The 22,948-nt window shown below is 38.9% G+C and overlaps 1 protein-coding gene across 5 annotated transcripts in view; it reads left to right on the top strand.

Annotated features, from left to right (window-relative positions):
• PTPRM (protein tyrosine phosphatase receptor type M) overlaps positions 1 to 22,948 on the top strand; it is a 321,476-nt gene that overhangs the window by 154,077 nt on the left and 144,451 nt on the right. For all 5 annotated transcript variants that reach the window (XM_053468204.1, XM_053468203.1, XM_053468210.1 and 2 more), the window contains exons 8-9: positions 19,199 to 19,507; positions 20,784 to 20,893. In XM_053468204.1, coding sequence (XP_053324179.1) covers positions 19,199 to 19,507; positions 20,784 to 20,893 — 419 coding nt within the window. The remainder of the gene's footprint in view (positions 1 to 19,198; positions 19,508 to 20,783; positions 20,894 to 22,948) is intronic.

Raw genomic sequence — 22,948 nt, 5'->3', positions numbered from 1 at the left:
CTCTGTATATATATATATATATATATATATATATATATATATATATATATATATATAATGGTGTGCAATGCAAATAGTTAATCATAAAGTGGGCTACACACCCAATAACACTATTTTCAATAATTGTTTGTTTTTGTATGGTTTATGCTCTTCTTGATCTGTTACTGGATAGTTGCTTAGAAACTTATGTAATGTTTTGCCCATCATCCTATGTCCCACCAGTGTATGGGTAACTAATGAATAATTTATTTTGATTGCTTCTTTGGGCAATAGGGCTAATAGCTCATTATGCTATAAATAATTTGTAGGATTATATTATTTTCGTACTATTCCAGTACTCAATAGATTTGACAGCGCCAGTTACTGGCTTCATATTGCTCCCATGCCGTTAAAGTTTTTGTAGCGTTAAATAGCAATCACTTTGTAATGCGGTAAAATGCTATGAAAAAGTCTGACCTTCATAAATCCATCGTGTTGTGTTTTATTGCAGCAAAATATATTTCCACTGAAAAACGTAAAACAATTTGAATTTTATCTCTAGCGTATGTCCCATAATGTCAACTGCCCATTGAAGTACGAGAGAATATAATTTAGTTATACAAGTTAACCTGTATTTGACTAGCTTTTTTTTTAGACTAGAAAACCCCCAAATACAAGCAGCTTTCAGTGCAAATCAATTTGTGTGTTAACCACCTGGTCGGTACCGACTGACTCACAAACATAGAAACATAGGTTTTGATGGGAGACAAGTACTATTCAGTACTGAAAAGCTTCATTTATCGCATGCATTTCTAAATTCCCTCACTCAGGGGCGTAACTCGAAACCCCCGGGCCCTGATGTGAAAATTCCCCCCGGGCCCCCCAACTTCAACCGCTAGTCTGTGCCATCATTGCCCCTTGCCCCCCTCCTTCCAACATAAAACACATCCATGCTCTCACACACGTACACATCCATGCTCACACACACATGTATACATCCATGCTCACACGTAAACACAAATACACATCCATGCTATATATATATACAGTATACATACATTCCACCTTACTCCCTCCTGCCCCCACTTACCTCTCACCGTTCCTGTAGCTCGCTATCCGACTGCTCACACGCTGTGCGGGGAGCCTCTGTTTCACCCACAATATGCTCCTGTCTCCCCATGACGGGGGAGATAGTTTAGAAACCATTCAAAGTTTCTCTCCTGTATTTTGTTAAATAACTTTAAGTAGTTAAATGTTTCTATGCCAGATGATATAGATAGTTCATATAAAATTATTGTAATCATAAACATTCTATATTTGGTTCCTGCTTTATCTGCTTGCCTGGGGCTCACCATTGTTAGGTGTCATGCAATATTTGCATACCTGCACCCAAGGGGGAGTTGGCAACATTCAGCCTTGGAGGGAAATCTAGCCAAGCAGCACAGTAATAACTAAGGCATCATAAAAACACCTGACAACAAAGTGTACTATTCAGTCCTGTCCAAAATAACATTTACAGAAAGGGGATGCATGTGAAAGGAGCACGCAAATAACCCAATGGTCATGTAAATGCTACTTGCAGTACTTGTTACTTTGGACACCCTGGTGACGTCATATTCCGGCGCTCAGCATGAAATGCTGGCACCGCGACCAAGACAGCGGCATCACGGAGGAAAGTGAGGGGCGCGGAGCGGTTGCTGAAAACGTATTCTTGAGCCCCGCTCTCTCCTCCGTGTCAGTGCTTCCTCACAGCTGCAAAAAAACCGGCGTTTCAATTGGGGGGCACACTATGGGGTACAGCATGATGTAGGGGGGGGCATGGCCCCCTCTGCCCCCTGCCGATGCCACTGCACAACTCTTCTTAACTTTCACTGTAATGGCAGTACTTTTGGGGAAATAAACATCTACATGTTATTACATAAAATCAAGTCATACAGGCACCAGCACGAGACACAAAAAATGCCAAACTATAGAGGAGATACCCTTCATGTTATAGCATTGTTATTTCATATGTAAAACATAACTGCACTGCTTATCTTGCTGGGACTTGGTTCCTTAAGTGAATGTTATCACAACTGTGGGATTTCTAACAATACCATAGACTGAATACATACAGTGTAGCTAAGTAGGAAGTACAATATTGTCATTGTTGATTTTACTGTCTTCCAGGTTTCTTTGGTTCCAGTAATTACATGATTGCAAATGTGAGGCATAATGGCTTTTATTTCAGATAAGGATGTTTACTTGCTCCACATCTATGAAAAATATATTACAGTATTCTGGACAATGGTGTGCATTTTAGATGGAACGTTGTGTGCTTTCCCACTGTAGGTAGGAACTTTCTTCACACTGTACAAAATAATGGGCCACTGGCACCAACTTCAGCGTAGTGAACCGAGGTTCTGAAATTCTGGAACAGAAAAGGTTGGTAGTCATACAGATGGAGAGCTGGGCATTGAACGTTACAAACACACCAGCCTCAGTTAAGAATGTGCCATAATTTGTCTTGTTTGGTTGGCCAAGAATAATCTTCTCTGCAGTGTAACACATCATTAAATGTTCAATAGTAGGTATAATTCATTAAGTGATGTATAAGAGATTGCAAGCTTTTAAGGATATCTAAGTCTCTTCTTCAGGCATATTATACATTTTTACATATATACATACTAGGCTTGCGCATTCGGATTGGTCCAAATTTTGATTTTAACAAAATTTGCCAATTTACCCAATTTGTACAAATGTTCAAAAACGCATAAATGAAACCATTAGTCGTGTACATGTTACAAAGAATAAGCATCATGATTTAACTTCATGAATGATAAGGTGGAGGGATTTTTTCTAAATATTACTTGTTCCCATGGAAGATGATAAATGTACAGAAGAAGCATACAAAGAATGTCTCGTGTTAAAACTTAGGTAAATTAAATGAATAAATTGACTTAATTTTGGTAATATGTGTTTCTATAGTTGATGTTTAGCTGCTGTGGAATGCCATTAGTTACAATGGTAAGAGTTAAGAATCTTACTAGCAAGTTATTATGCAGTGAGTGTGAAGTTTTAAGCCTTTGCTGGTATAGCACCCTGAAGAAGATCTCCATGTAACCTTGTCCATGGTACTGAAAAGGTCTACGTGACATACAGTCTGCCATTCTCAAACTCAATGAAATTGCTTGCAATACATTATTCACCAAGATCACTGCATCCCAGTGTACCAAACTCAAATTAATAGCAAAATAAATATGTATCACATATGCTAAATTAAATAAATATGCCCCTATCCTGTTCCAAGGTCCTTATCTTCTTCCACAGATCTTCCAGATCTTGGAAGCTTAATGTTCCTTGTAATATGGCTCCTGTGCATTGTATCTGTTCTTTATGTGCCTTTCTCTGATCCCTTAGTAAACCTGATTGAAACCCTTGCTATGGTGCGCCAAATGGGTACATATGGTGTATGGCTTATAGTATCTTACAGTAAATATAACTGATGTGATATTTATATTATTATACAACATTTTACTCTAACAAATAGGTTTGGTATCCCAGGATACACTTAGGAAAAAATGACTAAAGAAGCCATTATTTTGCTTGTAATTTAAAAAATGGACGCGTATTCATTTGTTTGCATTTTTGGCCTTCAGTCTTTTCTTTTCTCTTTGCTTTTAGTGTATTATTTGCAATCTGGCTTTTATTACTAAACATTTAAAGCTAAATGATAGAAGGGCATGCGCAATCAAACTACATTAACCGTTTTGGAACACAGCAAGAGGTCATTTAAGTCTTGTTTTTGTTGTCTACATACGCAATCTACAAAAAATGGCTCCACTTACTTGCATGTATGAGCTATTCGCAGAAATTAATGGAGCTGTTATGACTACGTTTCTATTGTGCGTGTTTTCTGAATTGGGGACAAGTCGTGAATTAAACACTGATGAACCAGTGGAACATCTGACATTAGGGGAACATAGGAAAGTATCTAACTGAATAGCAACTCCAAGGAGGAAATAACATGAAAGAACATGAATAAAGAAAAAAAAAACACAACCCTTGAACGCTCAAGATTTTGAATGATAATGTGTCTAACACAAAGAGATTTTTGCGAGACTTGAATATGACAGATCAGACATGTCTAAGGTTTTTTTTTTCCTACTGTGTTTAAAAAATGTTCTGCGACTATTCACCCTTTACTTAAATTTCCCTGAGGCCCGGATACAATTTGTCAATTAAATGAATTCACACACACGCTCCAGTAGTTGACCAGTTCTGTTGTGAAAAGGTCTTGCTATTCGGTGTCCCTTGTATTTTATTTTCAAATCTGCGGCTGCTGGTTATGAGTGGTAGATCCACTTGGATAAGCTTGATAAGCTGTGGAAATTACCTCATTTAAACATATCCAGGCATGTGTGTGTTGTGTTCATGGTCGACCAAATCACAGCCGGGAAGGGAATTAAATGTGTGGTTGATGAGAATAGTAAGGTGCATAATGTCCCTTCAACAACAGCTTCAATCATTGTCTCAACTCCTTGAGAGAGACTGTGGCTTGTGGACGCTCAGCTTTTTTTCTCGTACTGACTGCTCTTTCAAAACAAGAAACGCAAGGTGAGCTGTCACAAATGGGTTTGAAATTTCCCTTGTTTCTTTCTACACCATTGTTATTTTCAAAATAAAACCAGTTTACCTGAGGTATAGAAATATTCATTCACTGTGACTAAAATAACCTGCGAAACAATTCGGTTTTATAGACATTAGAGTCAGCGTGTACACAAGTCTAAATATTTAGTTCAAAGAAATGGTCCTCAAACTTTGGCTGATAGCCCAGTAGTGGGGTGCACGGTGTCCATCACTTTGTTGAGCCTTGAAGGAAGCAATGCAAACACTCAGGGCCGGCCGAAGACTTAACGCCGCCTGGGGCGAAGTTTAAAATGATGCCCCCCCCGCCGACGCGGGGAGGGGGGCGGCATTTTAAACTTCGCTGACGCCATTATTCCCCCCCCCCGGTACATACCTTTAAAGAGTCCTGCCGGCTGCCTCCCTGCTCTGCCACGGTGCCGGTTTGTAATGCTGAGCGCCGGAAATTGATGCCACTTCCGGCGCTCATCATGACAAGCCGGCACCGAGACTGAACAGGGAGACTCGCTGCAGAGGAGAGAGAGAGGGGCGCCGAGCGGGTAAGCGAAAACCACTCAGTGCCCCTCTCTCTCTCCTCCGCTTCAAAACAAACAACCAAAAAAAACGCTTGGGGCGGCAAAGTGCCTCCCCTTCTAAAGTGCCGCCTGGGGAAATTGCCCCAGTCGGCTCCATTGTAGGGCCGGCCCTGCAAACACTGTGGCGTGTGTGCGTGTGTCTGTCTAGATGCTTCTGCACAACCTGTGGCCAATTTTTCAATCTGCTGCCAACGAGCAAGGATACATAACTTTTTTAAAAATATTTTTGTATTGCTTCTTTCCTTGGACCTGAGGATCAATGACTTTGCTGATAATTGTAACGGGTTCTCACCCTTTGAGTACCAACAGGGGTGATATTTACAGTCTATCTTCACGAGACCCATGGATGGACCATTCTCACTCCCATATAACTCACAAGCTTTTCCCAGAAAGTTGTATGCCCTCAAGAAAAAATGTTTGAGTTACCGAGTCTCATCATAACCCGACTGACCATCCAACTTTTTAGTGAACAAGACCCCTAATGTTAACAATTCTTAAATAACATTGTATCGCTTTTTTCTCAGAAGTTTTGCAGTCACTGCGAAAGTGTGGTGTTAGGCAATAATGATTTTAGATTGTGTTACTTTTATAACACACAATATATTTGATTGCGTCACCCAGTTAAACACACTCTTGGTGACCTGTCGTGATTAATGGGTAATCTTTAAATATGGCTAAGTTTAATATTTGGTTTCCCGAAGAAGGGAAGAGACAGCCCACGAGACCAGGACTCGGGTCTTCAATTAGGACTGTCCTGCTAAAACCAGGGTAGTTACAAAGATTTCACATACTGGTTTTAACAACCCAAAAATAAGTCCCCATTTACAATACTTTGCAAGCATGAGCCTTCTATCAAATATGTACGTTGGGAATTTTGTGTTTGTTTGTGCTGTTGCTTTCGTTGGCAATCATATTCCTTTATTATCAAGAACCAACCTTTTGATAGATGCAGCTGCTCTATGTCTAAATCGATAAGTAGACAGAATAACGTACCAAGCACTGAAATGTCTCGGTTTCCTCTGTCAGGTTAATATCACACTCTGATTCCAGGTTCCAGTGTGCATTCCATGCAGAGGTGAACAATCCAAGCTATGAATGAAGCATGATAAATCATTTGTAGCTTATTGAGAAATGAGGCTTTATTTTATTTGTCTCTATTTGTTACAGTACATTAAGCATCTCCTCCTCAAGGCAATTGCTGGCATCTGGTTCTTTTTTTTTCTTGTAAGAATAGGAAAAGAACCTTCTAAATTACATCATCATTTTCATAGTATCATTGGTACAGTTACAGAATGTGTTTGATTATTAATATAGGAAAATGTCCTTTTACAGTCACCGTGCCCTCGTTGTGTACATTTTTGTGTGCAAATAATTCTTAATTTACATGCATAGACATAGTACAATATTTTATACCAATGTTTTATTAAAGCTATTAATCAAATTTTAATACAAAACACTTACAGTGAACTGCAGTATAATAGTTTTCTATTTCACTGGCTCTAGAGGAATTTGTTTTAGAACATTTTTAATTAATATATTTTTAGTGTGTTGGTATTTGTTATCACAGCCTTCAAATAAAAAAAAATACTTAAAACATAATGATTCCGTTATGGGTCAGGGTAAACAGTATTATAGGTTCAGTAGTTTCTGTGTAATACAATATGTATTTAAGGAAGGGTAATATATATTCTGTTAGTAGGTGATTGAAAACCTATTCTTTCAATATTTGGAATGAGTAACTATTATGTGCCCTAACAAACCGTAAACTGTAGGATCGGGGAAAAGTGACAGATCCACTTTAAGAATCGATCAGCGGGGAATCTTCCCTTTTGAAAAAAGGGAGATCTGACCACCCTACTGTAGGCGGTGATAAACATTCACTTTAAAAATCCTTACTATTGTGTCTTTGTCAGTCACAGTGTTAATCCATATTAAAGAGATGTTTCTAAAACATGTTTTGCTACTTGAGAAACAGTTCTATTAGTGTCTTAAATTGAGCTCAATTATATTTGATTAACTTCAGTTTTCCATATCTTATTCATAGCCAAGGTCACTCTTGTACAGAATTGTCTGTATTCCTTTTCACACAGTATGAAGGAAAGTGTTTGACACAGCTTTAGCTACAGGAACAATACAGCGTTTAGAAATTGAAAATGCATGGGGGCATTTAAGCAAAATCTAGATTTCTTTTTCCAAGTCCATTAAATGTCATGTGAATGTGACTTTAACCCTTATTTTTAAACGCATACTCGTGTCTTTACTGTTTTAATTGTAGTTAAGGACATTTTGATGCAATACAGGTGTACAACATCGCACAGTCTTTACCCCTTGGTCACTCAAAAGATAGACTCAACAGTGGAAACACAATCCCACATGTTAGGGATTTTGGTCTAATAATCAGATATGGTTTGCATTTGTCCATTTTTTGTCACCTTTTCCTGGATTCAAACCAAAGTACAGTACAAAAGAGAAAACACAAGATGCAAAGTTCATCTAAAAGCTGTAATAAGGATTGTCATTAGGGATTAAATAAATTGTGGCTGTAGTAAGAGCCAGCCTCGTTTCATATACATAGATACTCTAAAGGTTTGCCCCAAAGGCTCTAGCTATCACAGTAGCGGTCCTAATAGACTGTACGCTCGTGAGAGCAAGGCCCTCTTCTGTACCAGTGTCTTAACATGTGTTCATGTCATGGACTATTTTTGGTATGGTCGTGTTTTTGTTAATTTTTACACTCCCTTATTCTAATAGCGCTGTTAAATCTACGGGTGCTCTCTAAATGTAATGTTATAATGTTCAGTCCTTTGAGTGATGATTTGTCCTGCGTTTTGCAAGAACACATCAGCAGCGTTTTTGTGCATTTTTAAGTTTAACCTTTTGACTCTTTATATTCTTATTATTGAACTTGATTAGTTGAGTTCCCTTTCTCAAGTGCACAAATTCATATACCCCCATATTTTTTAAAGGAAGTATGAGCAACTGTAGAACTGTTTATTGGCCAAAGGTTATAGAGATTGTCATCTATGGAACAGCAGGAGGATGACTGCCGCCCCATGTAGAATATAGAACATATCAGGAATGAACTGGTAAACTCATACAGCGTCTTTCCAGGCCTTCTGCCTATGGTAATTAACACCAGACAACCTGTCTTTTTGTCTTACTATTGTTGTGTACACATGGACCCGTATGACAGCGGATTGCATAATGATTCCCTTGCATCTCCAGCCGCTTGGCGATAACCAATGTAACCTACTGGAAATTAAGGTTACATATTCTCAGGTGGGGATCTCAGACTTGCAGGAATCAATACTTGATGCTGATCGTGCTAACAGTTTGTACCAATGAAATATGTTGACTGGACTAGAAAAAAATCAATCTCTGGAAATGAAAAACAAGTGTTAAGCTCAACAGGGGCTTCATGTGTCTTTGAAGCCTCGAGACCATAGTGTTCTTGCCGCAAACAGATGAGTAATACTGTCAGATACAATATGTATAGAAAGAAAAATAATAACACTGGCCTTTCTCTGTTGCAAAACTACTATTTAAGCTACACGAAACATCTTATATTTGTTGTCCGATTTATTTAAAGTAAAGTTATTTACAAATTAAACAAATTAAACTGATGAAACAAAATATTCCATGGGCAGAGAAACTGGCATTGCAGTTGGTAGAATAAACAAGGGTCAGCAGAGTTGTAGGCAGTAGAGCATGTGGAGACCTAGAGATAAGGGAGGACAGCCCCTGAAGGACTCTGCAGCAGTTAACAAGTAAAGACACAGGGGCTTTGACTTTAAGCGTATACCAATCTCTTCCACATTTCTCTCTCAAAAGGCTCTCTGCTTTCATTCTATACTTGCTTGTCTAGATGCTGTAAGGCTCACATGTATAACCCCCCCAAAAAAACCCATGTTGACTAAATGACACCACACGTCATCTGTTGTATAGCTTGGTAACCAGTTGTCAATATGGGCACATGCCACCTACATTACACTACATATAGTGCCAGCAGATTCCATAGGAATGTTACAAGAGTCCGTAAAATAATTTAAATCACACTATGACAAACATCAACAGGAGAGGAGGACCCTGCTCTTGTGAGCTTACAACCTAGTTTAGAGATCAAAAAAGGGTGTGGATGTGTCAGGGGCTCTGTAGGTCAGGATCAGAAGTTGATTCTGGAGGGTATGCGAAACCAGTGGAGTGATTGGTACAGAGAAGCGACAGATGAGGAACGGTGACAGAGAAAGATTAAGCTAGCTTCCGTGTTGAGGATGTATTGAAGTGGTGAAAGGCGGAAGAGACCGGTTAGTAGGGAGTTGCAATAATCCAGATGAGATCACAATGGAGTGGAATAATATTTTGGTTGTTTCTTGTGTGAGGAATGAGCGGTTTCGGGAGATGTCTTTCAGGTTAAAGTGGCATGGGTTCTCTCAACTAGAGTTTGCTTGTAGCACAATTTGTTCAGCTCTCCCAGCTCAAGTGTGTAACAAACCCTACAGGGGTGTATCTTCACAGGGCAGAGGAAAGCAATTCCAGTCAACGTATTCACTTCTTTAACATATTTAATTTACTATGACGTTCCCTCTGATACCAACAGAATTTAAACTATGAGGCCTCTAATTCACTGTACTGTCACCAGAAAGTGGGGGTAGTTGTATTCTCTGCACCCATTTCTCCCATGTCATTTCAGTGTGGAGGCAACTGAATGATAAGGTTAGGAGTGTCTAGTTATTGACATTGTCAGCACTCCATAATGCAACAGAACAACTAGAAAAAAATGTCTTTCTAGCCCTTTATAAATATTGCATGCTCAGCTTGCTGGAGGCACCCGTTTTGCTCTAACTTAATTTTATTATTTCATATACATCTTCTTATGAACATGATTCTAATGGGGTTGTTTACTAAACCTGGGTGTTCAAATTGTTATTGTAATAGGTGGTTTAGTTGCTGGTCTTAGACCTCTGCACTCATTCATGTTACAAAATAGCACACAAATACTAATATGGCAAATTACATTTCTCATAATAATTGGTATTTAATTATATTTTTATATGCAGTCGTACATCGTACAGTGGTCATACAGACATTATGATCTTGGTATAATACGCATCAGGGTAGGACTGGCGATGGCCAGGCGGCGGCCCTGACACTCTAAGGTGATGAGGGCCTGAAGACATCATTACAGCACACAGCTGGGTATGCTCCGTCGCACACAATATTTTTCTGCTAACGTACTGTGCAGCTGCGCATATCCAGCCACTGGCCGCACACTGCAGCACCCCATCTGCTACTGGAGCGGCAGATCGGGCAAGTATGTGGTGAAGCCGGCCAGCGGCTCTGTGCATTTAACCGGCCAGATAGGTATGCAGACGTTACGAAAGGATGTCCCTTACAGTTACAAGAAATCTGTCTCCAGTCTATGTTTTAATTTTTTTTATATTTTTGCCAATGCCGATTCAATGTTTTTAACTCACAAGTTAAATGAAATAAACATGCTGCTGCATAGAGCAGAAAAACTTCATTTTCACAGTTCAGTTAAACCCCTTTTAGTTTGCATGGATAACATTTCCTTAGAAAAACATGCAATTGCTCATATAGCCATTCCTTTAGACATTTCCAATTATGACTTTCTAAACTGTATTGCCAAAGGTATTCAAATAATTCCCAGGCAGAGTCACTTACATTTCAAATACCATAAGTTTGAAAAAAATATATTGTTTTTAAAAAAAATTATACTAAATTGCTAGTTAAGTGGTAGGTCTACTGTAGGGTTAATTGTCATGGCTTTGATGATGTATTTGACTTAGATTGTAATCAATATGGCTTCTAAGTTTTTCTTCATGTCATTCTCAATTACCCACAGCTCACTGTTTACCGAATAAACTTCAGACTTTTGGGTTGATCCACATATATTATACAGACATGGCATTAAGACCTATAGGTCTAGCAAACAACATGTTTTACCCCTACAAGATTGAAAACCAGAATTTATCTTTTTGCTCATAACATTTAAATTTTTCTTTGTATCCATTTCAGCGACTTTAACAAAGAACTTCTTTAAGAAATAGGCATTAGGTTTGGGAAGATAAGACATCTTTCTAGTTGCTCCATCTGTTGGAGCCCTACTTCTATTATATTAGAAAAAGAAAGTGGCATCAGTCATAATTACAACCTGCTCTGGTATCTAACTTTTTAAATTATGAATCCGAACCTAAGAAGACATAAGCCGTCAGAAACATAATAGTTTACTGTCACTGCCCCCCCTCCCCCCATCTAAAGAAGAATGCACAGTAAAGTACTTTTACTTGAGGTAGAAACTACGGTCATTCCCGGTTCCATGCAGCTGTCCCTTTTTTTGAAATCAATGAGAAAGATTTCTGTACATATGCATGGGGTCTAACCCCAGTGTGCAGTGTTCTACGAGCCAGGACTGAAAAAGTCTCAGGTCTTTGGGCACAAAACACCCCCCAGTAAAGAAAGGGTTAAATTCCTCTTAAATGAAATCCAATTAAAAAATAACTGGAAATGTTTCACTGACAATCTCTACAGCAAAAAAGGGTTCACCCTCTTTCAGTGCTTTGGATTGTAAGGTACATTAGTACTGTGTACGTTATAGAGAGAGCCTCCAGGCGCTGCTTTGTTGGCAGCAGTAAGACATACAAGGTGAGCCTATCTTTTATATTGCTGTTTTAATAAGCTTATATTTCCATGGAACAATAGGCTCTCTGCACAGCGTTTGTTCTAATAAAGTGGTTTACATTAAAGCCTTTGCCAAAATTTCATTTCAAGAATCTTTCGGGGCCGAATACAGAACAAGCACCACAATACATGTTCACACATTTCAATCAGACTGGGAATTATTAATTAAATTACTATTAACTTTTAATAAAACAACCAAAAAAACTAAAATAACAGTACTCCAACAGTTCAGCAACATTGATTAAATTCCCCCAGCCGTTCCAACAATGGTTTTCGATTGATTAATTGTATACTATTAAAATTGATATGCATTTTCAAAATTGTGACAAGTTATAATAGATTTAGTTATTGCTGTGGCAAACTCACACAAATAGGACTAAATGTTCAATAATGTATTTCCACTGTCTACCCTTCTGGCTGCCAAAAGATGCTTTGTATGGACCCCCCCCCACACACACACACACACACACAGTAATTAAAAGTAGAGGGGTATGCAGGATGATTCTGTGCAAAGTTTTGTCTGGAGATTCTGGGTGAAGTGCCACTTCTCCGGGTCACTAAAGGGAAACTTCAGGTCCAGGGAGCAGCGTTGCAGCACCCCCACTCACTGCCCACTTCCCCATTAAGAATAGCTTGTGCCCTGTGTAGTTGGTGGTACCAGCTTCAATGTTGGCAATCCCAGTAGATCCGCAGTTTCTGAAATACTCAGACCAGCCCGTCTGCTACCAACAACCATGCCACGTTCAAAGTCACTTAAATCCCCTTTCTTCTCCATTCTGATGCTCGGTTTGAACTTCAGCAAGTTGTTTTGACCACATCTACATGCCTAAATGCATTGAGTTGCTGCCATGTGATTGGATGATTAGCTATTTTTTTAATAAGCAATTGAACAGGTGTACCTAATAAAGTGGCCAGTGAGTGATTGCATATATATATACTGTATTTACTCGATTATAAGACGACCCCCCCAAAATCTGAATATTAATTTAGGAAAAAAAGAAAAAGCCTGATCATAAGATGACCCTATAGGAAAAAGGTTTTACTAGTAAATATTAATCCATGTAAACTATTTTTTTGTTTTTAATTTCCTTTTATTTACCAACCTGCCCCTAGTTATGCACATCTGCCCCCAGGCATGCCTTATACCCTCCTATGTGTCACTCTGCCCCATGTTATGCCTTTTAACCGCCTATATGCCACTCAAGCACTTTACTCACCACGATGCCTCAGCAGGTGCTTGCTGCAGCTCCCTCGGGATTACGGCATGATGCTGTGTGACCCCACTAGGCCCCGCCTCCTCCAGAAAATTGAAGAGGTCTACTGGATCTGCTCTGGGACGGCACAGTGCCGCCGGGTCCTGGTCCTCCTTCTGGAGCAATCTCCCCACTCTGCTTCCCTGCAGCGGGGTCAGTGTAACTGCAACTTTCCTGCAAACTTTCTAGCATCTCCCTCTTTAGTGAAAACCTGTGTGCCAGCACTAGGAAACTAAACTAAAAGTTTATTTCAGGATATAGAGGCTACATAAAATCATTACAAATGCCTAGTATTTTCGAAAATGTTTTCCTTTTTTCCCTCATGTTGTAATTTTCCCTTTGCTGTAATCTAGCAAGCTGTGAATATGTATTACACGAATCGTAGCCGAGTGTGGTTAATGGACTACGCAGACTGTTCAAACATGGGTTCTATCTGTAATTGCACCATGCAGATGTAAGGTAATATCATACTACCGGATATATTTTTGCCCATGTAGAGTTCGTGCATTTTTCTGCTTTCTCTTTTGTTTCTTTCATCTGTTGGATTTAAATCAGCATATCCTCTGAAGGTCAGTGCAGAGAAGGAGTTTGTAAGTTATAGAATAAATCTTATACAAATGCAAAAGAAGTAGGAAAAATATAGATAAAATGGAAAAAATCCAAACTCAAGCACACACACGCTGCAGCATGTCAAGCACCTGTGTGATAGGAACATTTACTGCCAAAGAACAATAGCATCGGGAGTTAACATTTAGATGACAAGTTCAACTGTTGTTAAGGAATAGGTTCATCTAACCAAAGTAGATTTTGTGTTTAGTAATACACGCACAGTAAATCCCACTCCATTAAAAAAAATAAAGAGGAATAACCCAAGTACTCATTTAAGACGCAAGATCCCAGCGCAGCAGCTCTAGGAAATGGCCACCGCAGTCCCCTCGCATTGAAGAACATATTGCAAGTTTTAAAAAAAAGGATGAGCTAGGCACACATGGATAAAACGAGTGTACAGTGACACTACTAATGTTTCGGGGAGTGTACCCATATAGTATATATATACACTAATGAAATATGGTATCATCCCTGTGAACTTACATGTCTCTCAAAAACCTCTGAGCATTTGAGTGTTAGTGTCTAAACACAGAAGGTATAAAATAAATAGTATATTTTCACCTTGTACAAGCTAGTTCACTCATTGAGAGGGCCTTTGGTTAGAGGCCCTATCCCCATATTTCTCTGTTCAGTCTCCATAACTACCCAACCACCAACATTACCACTGCTGCCGTTCTATATCTCACACAAAAGAAGCCCAACCATACTGACCACCCTTTGCTACACCGACCACCCCAAAGCCAGCTCCTGTATTGACCTCAGCCTCATCTATTTATGAAGTAAAGGCTCCATAGATATTGCTAAATGTATAGATGATGGAAGTTTTGAACTCCAGGACTGAAGGGTTTATTTTCACACACATGTTTGTACTCCAGCATTAAAGAGGTTAAATAACATATCACACCCATACGCAACCTCCTGCACTTCCCTAAGATGCTGCTGCTTAAGACCTAAAGGGTCACTTTATGTCATGAAACCCCCATCAGCCAGCCATAGATGTCTGTGATGGACCTGTTCTACGCCAGCCTAGGAAGCCTACCACAAAATTTACCGTAAAGCCAGTCTAGTCGTAGTTAAAAATACATTTAGTATATTACAAGCCACGTCTTTGACTTCGCATCAGCCACTTTGTACAATAGTGTCCTCCATTGTAAAACCAATTCTGTAGCTTATTATGGGCCTTTACAGATGGCTAGTCTCTGATACCTTGTGTATGAAGGGGGTTCATTGGCTCTACTCCTACCAATGGGTATGTTTTGGTGATATATGAGAACAAATCTCATTGTTGAGGTTCATAATGGAAACAAGAAGAAAAAGAAAAAGGCATCATTCTTTGTAGTTTCCATGCAGAAATATTGTAATTCTGCAAATTGTTACCGAAATCACCACTTCCCCATATGTTTGTAACTCATTCAGGTTGGAATTAAATCCATAACTTAGACTTTAATCTCGCTTGAGAAATTTAGGGAACACATTCTAGAAGCTTTCATATTTTCTCATCACAATTCCAAAAAATATAATCACAGTCCACAAGTTCTCCACTATTGTGCGTTTCAAACCGTCCTGTAACAGAAGCCTAGTATTATGCATCTAGTGGTAAAATGGAAAGATGTTTAGTTCCATATAGAGCTCAAGTTCTCAGCTCTTTTACGCAGTTGGTAAAAGAAAATTCTGACTACCTGCTTTGTATATATTTGCGTATCTTCTGATGGCACCTGGAGCGCAGTTTAGGGAAACTGTTGCTAGCAGATGGGTGGAATTAAAATGTATCTCCGCACTCCTCTACTTCTCATTTATCAGCAACAAACATGCTTGCTCCATGCAAAACAAAAAAAAAAGACTAAATTACTTGCGCACATGACTGTCTGTCTTCAGACTTCTCTAGAATTAGCCTGTCAAGAAATGCAAAACTAATATGTAGTTGCAGAAAGTACTTCCAACATTTTCTGTATTGCCGGCTGATGGCTAAGTAGATTTGAAAATGAAAGGGGTTATTATAAAGTGATTACAGCATAGAGGTACTGTATGCCATTTTACCGGGAATCTCATTTTTATCCCTCATTTAGTTGGTGGTGTTTTCTGTTATTTTGTGGCTTTCTATCACTCTTGTGTTTCTTGCGCTGTTTTAATTTTGCAAAAGTAATCAAGTCCTAGCTTAATTTAAGAAAATATGAAGCATATTGTTTTTTTGTTCTTAGTAGAAAAAATGAAAATATTCTTCTTGATTTTCATTAAAAATAATTAAAATATGTTTAAGGTATTTACAGGCATTTCATTTTCCCAAAAAAAAATAAAAAAAAAGGAAAAAAGTATTTATTATGTTAAAACGCGTAGGCCGTTTACAAGGTTCTGATACGTTTTCAGAGAAGGATTCCTTAGTTAAGGTAACTAAACTTTACATAAACTTTATTGCCTTGTGTCTCGGCTTGTTTTGAATAAAGGGCACGTTCCAGCCTGAAGAAGTCAACAGCCTGCCCAGTAATGGAAAAAAAAAATAATGATATTATGAACGAGTACGCGTGATTAAGGAAATGAATGAATATCTGTGAATGAGAATGTTTGTGGGAGCGGGCAGGATTAGACACACACATGTTGCGGGAGCAGGCAGGAGTGGAACACAGATGTTGCGGGAGCGGGCAGGAGTGGAACACACATGTTGGGGGAGCGGGCAGAAGTGGAACACACATGTTGCGGGAGCGGGCAGGAGTGGAACACACATGTTGCGGGAGCAGACGGGAGTGGAACACACATGTTGCAGAAGCGGGGGGTAATGGTCAGAAATTCAGTGGGATTAAGAAAACTGTCCCCCGCAGGGCACTACCAGGGAGCCCTGACAATCTTCTTGCATTGTAACAGAGGCTATTTTACCCTCCCAGAGAAGAATGTGTCCTGTCTTGTGAATTAATCAAGATGTTGCTTCACCGAGCACTTACTGTTCTGCTTTTTGTATCACAGAATGTGAGAATAAGTGCAGCTTCTATGGTACATTTTTCTTTAAAAAAGTAAATATTAAAAGTTTTCTAGGTTTGACTACCAGCTTCTGTTTTGTTGGCTGACAACAGAAAAGGGATCTATTATGAAACACGGATAAGAGGAATGTCTTTATCAAAGGATAGAATCCCAGTCAAAACGGCATTTCATCTCGCTACCAGTAAGATGAAAGCTAGAGTACAGGCATATGTAGAAATGCAGACGTGGTAATTAGTTGCATTTCCACATGCCCAGTACACGTCGGTCATGGGTAGAACTACAGAGGCATCATACAGTGCAGCTTTGAGAAGCTTCTAGTCCCAAGCCCCAGAGGCTCTGCACCTGTGTCGCTGGTGAGGAAGCTTACGATAGATAAACCTGACACTGGTTGCAAAATGTATCTGGTTTCTTTGCCCTGTTACTGCTTCAGCACCATTGAAGAGGAGTTTGTAGATAGATCTTTGTAAAAAGACTGAAGGAGTAACTTAAAAACCCATTTTGTAAGAGGTTTTCGGCCCGTTGGCTTATGCAAAAGGTAGAGCCATTATATGCAATTTGCTCATATCTCCAGTGATGGAAACGTCCCACTTTCATTCATTAAATATGCATTTTGGAACTGAATAAAAGATTCGGTACAAAGGGGAAATGCAAAATGCTTCTGATTTGCATATTGATATTCTTGCATAGCACAAGTACACACAGAAAAGTGAATTCCAGGCCCTGTAGCGAGATCTTTTATCCTTAAGCCAGATTTTGATTATCATTGGAGGTATCCTAAAATTACACTTTAAATGTCTCGAAGATGCTGAAATTGAGTTTCAGTACCAAAAAAAAAAAAAATCAAAGTAGTAATAGAAGCTACAGTGTGAATTCAAAAGAAATGAGCTATGAATCAAACCAGAGATGGAAATTGATTCTATCAGCCGGTTCCTCGGCTCTGTATGAGGTTAGGGAAGCAGAGGGAGAAGATTCTGCAAGGATCAATGATTAACTCGGAATTTCTAAAGTGCCACAGGCTAGAAAGGGACTCGCTGTGTTCTCGCAGGTCAGGACTGCAACTGTCAGGATTCACTACTTGATACCCAGCTTAACCTGGCAGGAGGAGAGCACTGGTGTATGTCGACTGCTACAGGCACAGTCTGGGGAATTGATAGGCATTACCTGAATAAACTTCAGACGTGACAAACATTGCACTCTGTGGGGAAGCTATCTGACTTCTTATCATGAATCAGTGGACCCAGAGTGTCTGGGCTAACCTCCTGATTCACAACAGTGAGGCCTATCATAAATGGCAGACACAGTCAGTTTATCAAATGAACTGAGGGACAATAAAAAAAAAAAGCTTTGTAACCTCTAACTTAAGTAATAGCAACATAAAGCAAACATTTAGAGAGCTGCGCGCAAAAACAAAACTTTTGATTTCAGACACCAAATTCTATTACTGGGATTTTATTTCATAAAGTTATTATTTATTATTCATTCAAGCTATTATTCATTTAGTTATATGCATACCTGAGCATTTTATTAAAGAAACAGTCATAAGATTGCTAAAAAAAAATCAATCAGTACCTCAAGCATGTAACTTTACAACCATAGTAGCAAAATGGCTCAAATACCGGTCTTTATAGGGTCACTAACTTTTTTTGTAAATATGAGATTCTCAAAACTAACCCTATTCCTAATTTAAAATTAATAAGGAGGCTACTGCAGTAAGCTAAAGCCTATCAATTTTACATTATATTAATTTATAGAGCACCAGTAAATTCTGTAGTGGTGTTACAATAGCAGGACAGTGAAAAACATTTAAACTGTAAAAATTAAGATTAACACAAGTTAAAACATACTGGTACAAAATCGGAAGGGGGCCTTGCACTTGTGAGCTGACACTCTACTAGAGTTAATTAATCTATTATGAGTTTAAAATCAAATATACAGCGTAATATAAATAAAATAGATGTAAATTATCATATCAAAACGCAGAACCCCATAAAGAGGGACATATACTGTAAATCTAAACCTAGCCTGAAATATTCATACTATGGTAGAAGAAGACATCAAACCTGATCCACCATAACATGTTTCCAAACTATAATAAATAGTAATAAAATAACTACGATGAAAAGGTAATCTAAAAAATATGTTTTTGCAGTCAATCCCAGGAATCCAATACTGGCGATCTAGATATGATAAATGTCGTAATAGCCTATCCAGTCCCCAGTGTTAGGATAAAAGCCTTTGCATATTCTAACCAGCTATCATTCACACTGTGAAATATTTTCTTTTAACCACTGACCAGCATTGGTTTTTGTGGTGTTCCCTGAAACTGTGTGTAGTAAGTGACCAAACAGGAAGCACCAAATCAGCATAGAATTATATGACCTTGAAACCTCCCCTCTCTTGTTCATGTGGACATCCAGAATGCTCCAAATGTGTTGTGAGCGTTGGGACAGTATGAGTTTTGTAGCCTGATTTTCTTTCTCCCCACAGATCCTATGCATGGCCCACGGAAATTGCAAGTGGTGGACATCAAGTCACGGCAGATCACTATTCGTTGGGAGCCTTTTGGATACAATGTTACTCGATGTCATCACTACAACCTCACTATTCTTTACAAATACCAGGTTGGAGGCCTGGAGCAAGTAAGAGAAGAAGTGAGCTGGGATACTGAAAACTCTCACCCCCAGCATACCATCACGAACCTGTCACCCTTCACCAACATCAGTGTGAAACTAGTGCTCATGAATCCCGAGGGCAGGAAAGAGAGCCAGGAACTCATTGTCCAGACCGATGAAGATGGTAAGCTTTCCTATGTAAAGCCGGAATATACTTGACATGTAAAAGGATATATAAAGGATATATATAATACACATGTATTGTATGTGTAACGAGGCTCTACAGTACACTTAGGTCTGTCTTGTCCTAGCTAACGTCACAGAAGTTTGATGTTTCAGACCCTGTCTGGAGTTTTAATCACTTGAAGTGCATGGTTACTTTGAATATATATTTATTATGTATACAGTACATATATTAAATGGTTTATTATTAGCTGCTGCATGGCGGCATCTATAATTGTTTTTGTGAATACATTTTGCACAGCGGGTGGAGACTAATGGGAATTCCAATGCAAAACAAATGTAGGGGCTGCATGCTGCTTATCCCTGACATGTAAAGTGCAGCAGGTGAATGTGATTTTTATGTTTCATTTCATACTAGTGCACTTAATTAATAGGATCACTTAGATAGAATTAAGACTTCTAAGTTTTTACAGGTGCTATACAAAGACTTCGGTGTGTCTTCTTTAGAATCTGCTCCGCATTGCCATTGTCACGGTATATTCTCATGGCTGCATCTGTACAACCAAAGACAGCTCATACAACATTTCCCTTCATATAATTCCTTAAATAGAACCATGTGGCAAAGAGCTACTTTAAGAGAATTTTAGTGTATTTTTTTAAATGATATAATTATACTTGCAATTGTGGCAAGCATATTATTTGACTTCCAGTTAACTGGAATTTGGTAATGGCGTTTTTTTTAAATTAAGAAAGTAAGTGGTGTTCCCAGGGAGGGACACGGCCTTGGGAAGAAGTTTAATATGACAGTTTCTTCTAGCACTGCCGGGCCCTGCGAATGCCCCTGTTCCCTATGGGCAAAAGAGCCCTGTTAATGGGCAGTTCAGTGTCCCATGAAGCCTAACCAACAAATAATGCATTTTAAAGCACTTTTTAAAAAATAAAGTGATACACATTTAGCAGAAGCGGTGGCATAACTTGCCCTCCAAGGTCCAGTTTTCACACAGGGGGTCTTATTAGTCTCCTTTAGTGAATAGTCAATAAAACTATTAAGTCTAAAGAAAGAATAGGAAAATACAACATTGGCTGCCTATAGCAAGTCCATGACCCTGTAAAGCATACTGTTCTGTAGGCAACCTTCATGGTCAATGTTCCTGTCATCTGCCAAGAGGCCTAGATGTAGGTTCCAATCCCTATTTTATTAGGGTCAATACTATGTTTTAAAGTTACTGTTGTAATTATTATTAGTTATCTTACATACTTCATGTTTTGCCTGCTAGTTCCAAGTGCTGTGCCTCTTGAATCAATACAAAGCAGTACATTTGAAGAAAAGATCTTTCTCCAATGGCGGGAGCCGGCTCAAACATATGGAATCATTACATTATATGAGGTAAGTAAATGTATTATGTATTGTGCCTTTTTACCTAATCTACTCTTCTATGAATATCCATTTCATATAATATGCACCTGAAGAATAATGTGAAAAAAACAATAGCTGCTGATATTAACACTTTGAGTCTTATAGCGGGGCAAACCCTGCAACAAGAGACGTATTTATCTCTGGGCCTAGGCTCGACCCAAGGCAGTCCCCGCAGCCACCCTGTCCACAGCCTCCGTCCTCACTATGGAGCGCTGGGATGTGATGTCATATCCCAGCGCTCAATAACTTAACGGCACCCAGTGCCTTAGAAAGCAGTCTATGGAGGACTATATTGGCTCGGCCAACCAGCAGGAACATTCTATTGATTAACATGGTGATGGCTGTACTTTTTGAACTCTGCTACTGAATGTAAGTATTCGTCCTTAAACAGGCAGTAGAATAGGGACATCACTTGAATAGTTTTCACTAGACTTGTGCATTGTCATTGGTTGATGCCAGAGGAGGCCCCTGCAGGGGACCAATAGACTCACTTGCATGGCCCTTTAACTCCTGACGGCGCAACTTGGCCTGGGGACACCATGGTCTCCCCACTCCAAGAGTTAAAAGTCCTCTATTGGTCGTTCGCACGGACCTTTAACTCTTGGAACTCTTGGCCAAGTTGCGGCACCAGGATTCGTCTGCCATCAACCAATGAAGTACAGGTGCACTTCATTGGTTGATGGCAGAGGAGGCCCCTGCCGGCGACGAATAGAGTTGCTTGTACAGACATTTAAAATCCTGGCACCAAAGTTGCTGCGTAGTGTGTATCGCATTAACCCTGTATTAAGCCCTTCTACAAAAAAACTGCAAAAAACTACAAAAAAACACGAAGAATGTACACGAATATTCAAACCAAACACAGGAAGGGTGAATATCCCCCCCCCAGTAAAGCCAGGACTTCACTACTTATCAGACAGCAGACTCTAGATGTAAGAAGTGTTTAGGACCGAGAAGTTAGCATAAAGATCCCATTGGCTTTCACTATGATTGCTTCTGGTTTAGAATCCTTTACAAGCCTTACTTTTTATATAAATATCGTTCTATATTTCTTTTGTGACAAGCTAAGAAATGAAAAAGGCAACATTACTTTGAAATCAAGAACAATCCAGAAATAAATTCTAAGCTAACGCAATGTAAATGGTATTGCATTTAGTGGAATAAAGTATAATTTTCTGGGTACATGCATAAAACAGTACATTCCACAGAAGTAGAGCATTATTATAATTCACAACTACAGTATACATGAGTAAGCTCTATTGCATCCTTTATGCAGCAGTTCTAAGCAGCGCCAATCAAATGAGCGAATGATGAAAAGGCAGATCTGAATGAATTGTTCAGGAACAAAGACGTAAAAGTAACATAATGGTCACTCTTATCACATTTCCGCAGTTTTTTTCTGTAAATCCAATTATAACAGAAACAAGCAGGTGCAATTTCAACTGTAATATATTTGAATGAAAATTCTGCTAAATTATACATTTCCCAGACTGCAGAAATGATCCTGCCTCACAAGAAACCCTCACTTAGTTACTTTTAAAGCAAATAAGCAAAGATAAAGCTCCATGACCTAAGTGGCCTACTTGCATTACATTTACTGGTTTATGTATATGCTTTATGTAGCTTGTCATTCAAAAGTTTGGGTCACTTAGATAGTTCCTGGTTTTTGACAGAAAAGCAAATTTTTAACCATTAACATAACATCAAACGGATCAGAAATACAGTGTAGACGGTGTTAATGTTGTAAATGACAACTGTTTAATGGAATATAGAAGAGGCCTTTTTATCACTCCCATCACTCCTGTGTTCCAATGGCACGCTGTGTTCGCTAATCCAACTTTAAGTTTAAAAGGCTAATTGATCATTAGAAAAGCCTTTTGTAATTATGTTAGCACAGCTAGAAATGTCCTTGTTTCCCATGAAAACAGGTTTTGACCCCACACTTTTGAATGGTTGCGTGTATCTATATACTGTATATTATATGTTTGTGGGTATATAGAAACGTTATAAAAAAACGTTTATGATCAT

This window comes from Spea bombifrons, chromosome 5, assembly GCF_027358695.1.
Source record: "Spea bombifrons isolate aSpeBom1 chromosome 5, aSpeBom1.2.pri, whole genome shotgun sequence".
In the NCBI taxonomy this organism is placed as follows: domain Eukaryota; kingdom Metazoa; phylum Chordata; class Amphibia; order Anura; family Pelobatidae; genus Spea; species Spea bombifrons.
Note: the sequence above shows the minus strand (reverse complement) of the source record. Positions and strands in the feature narration are given on the sequence as shown.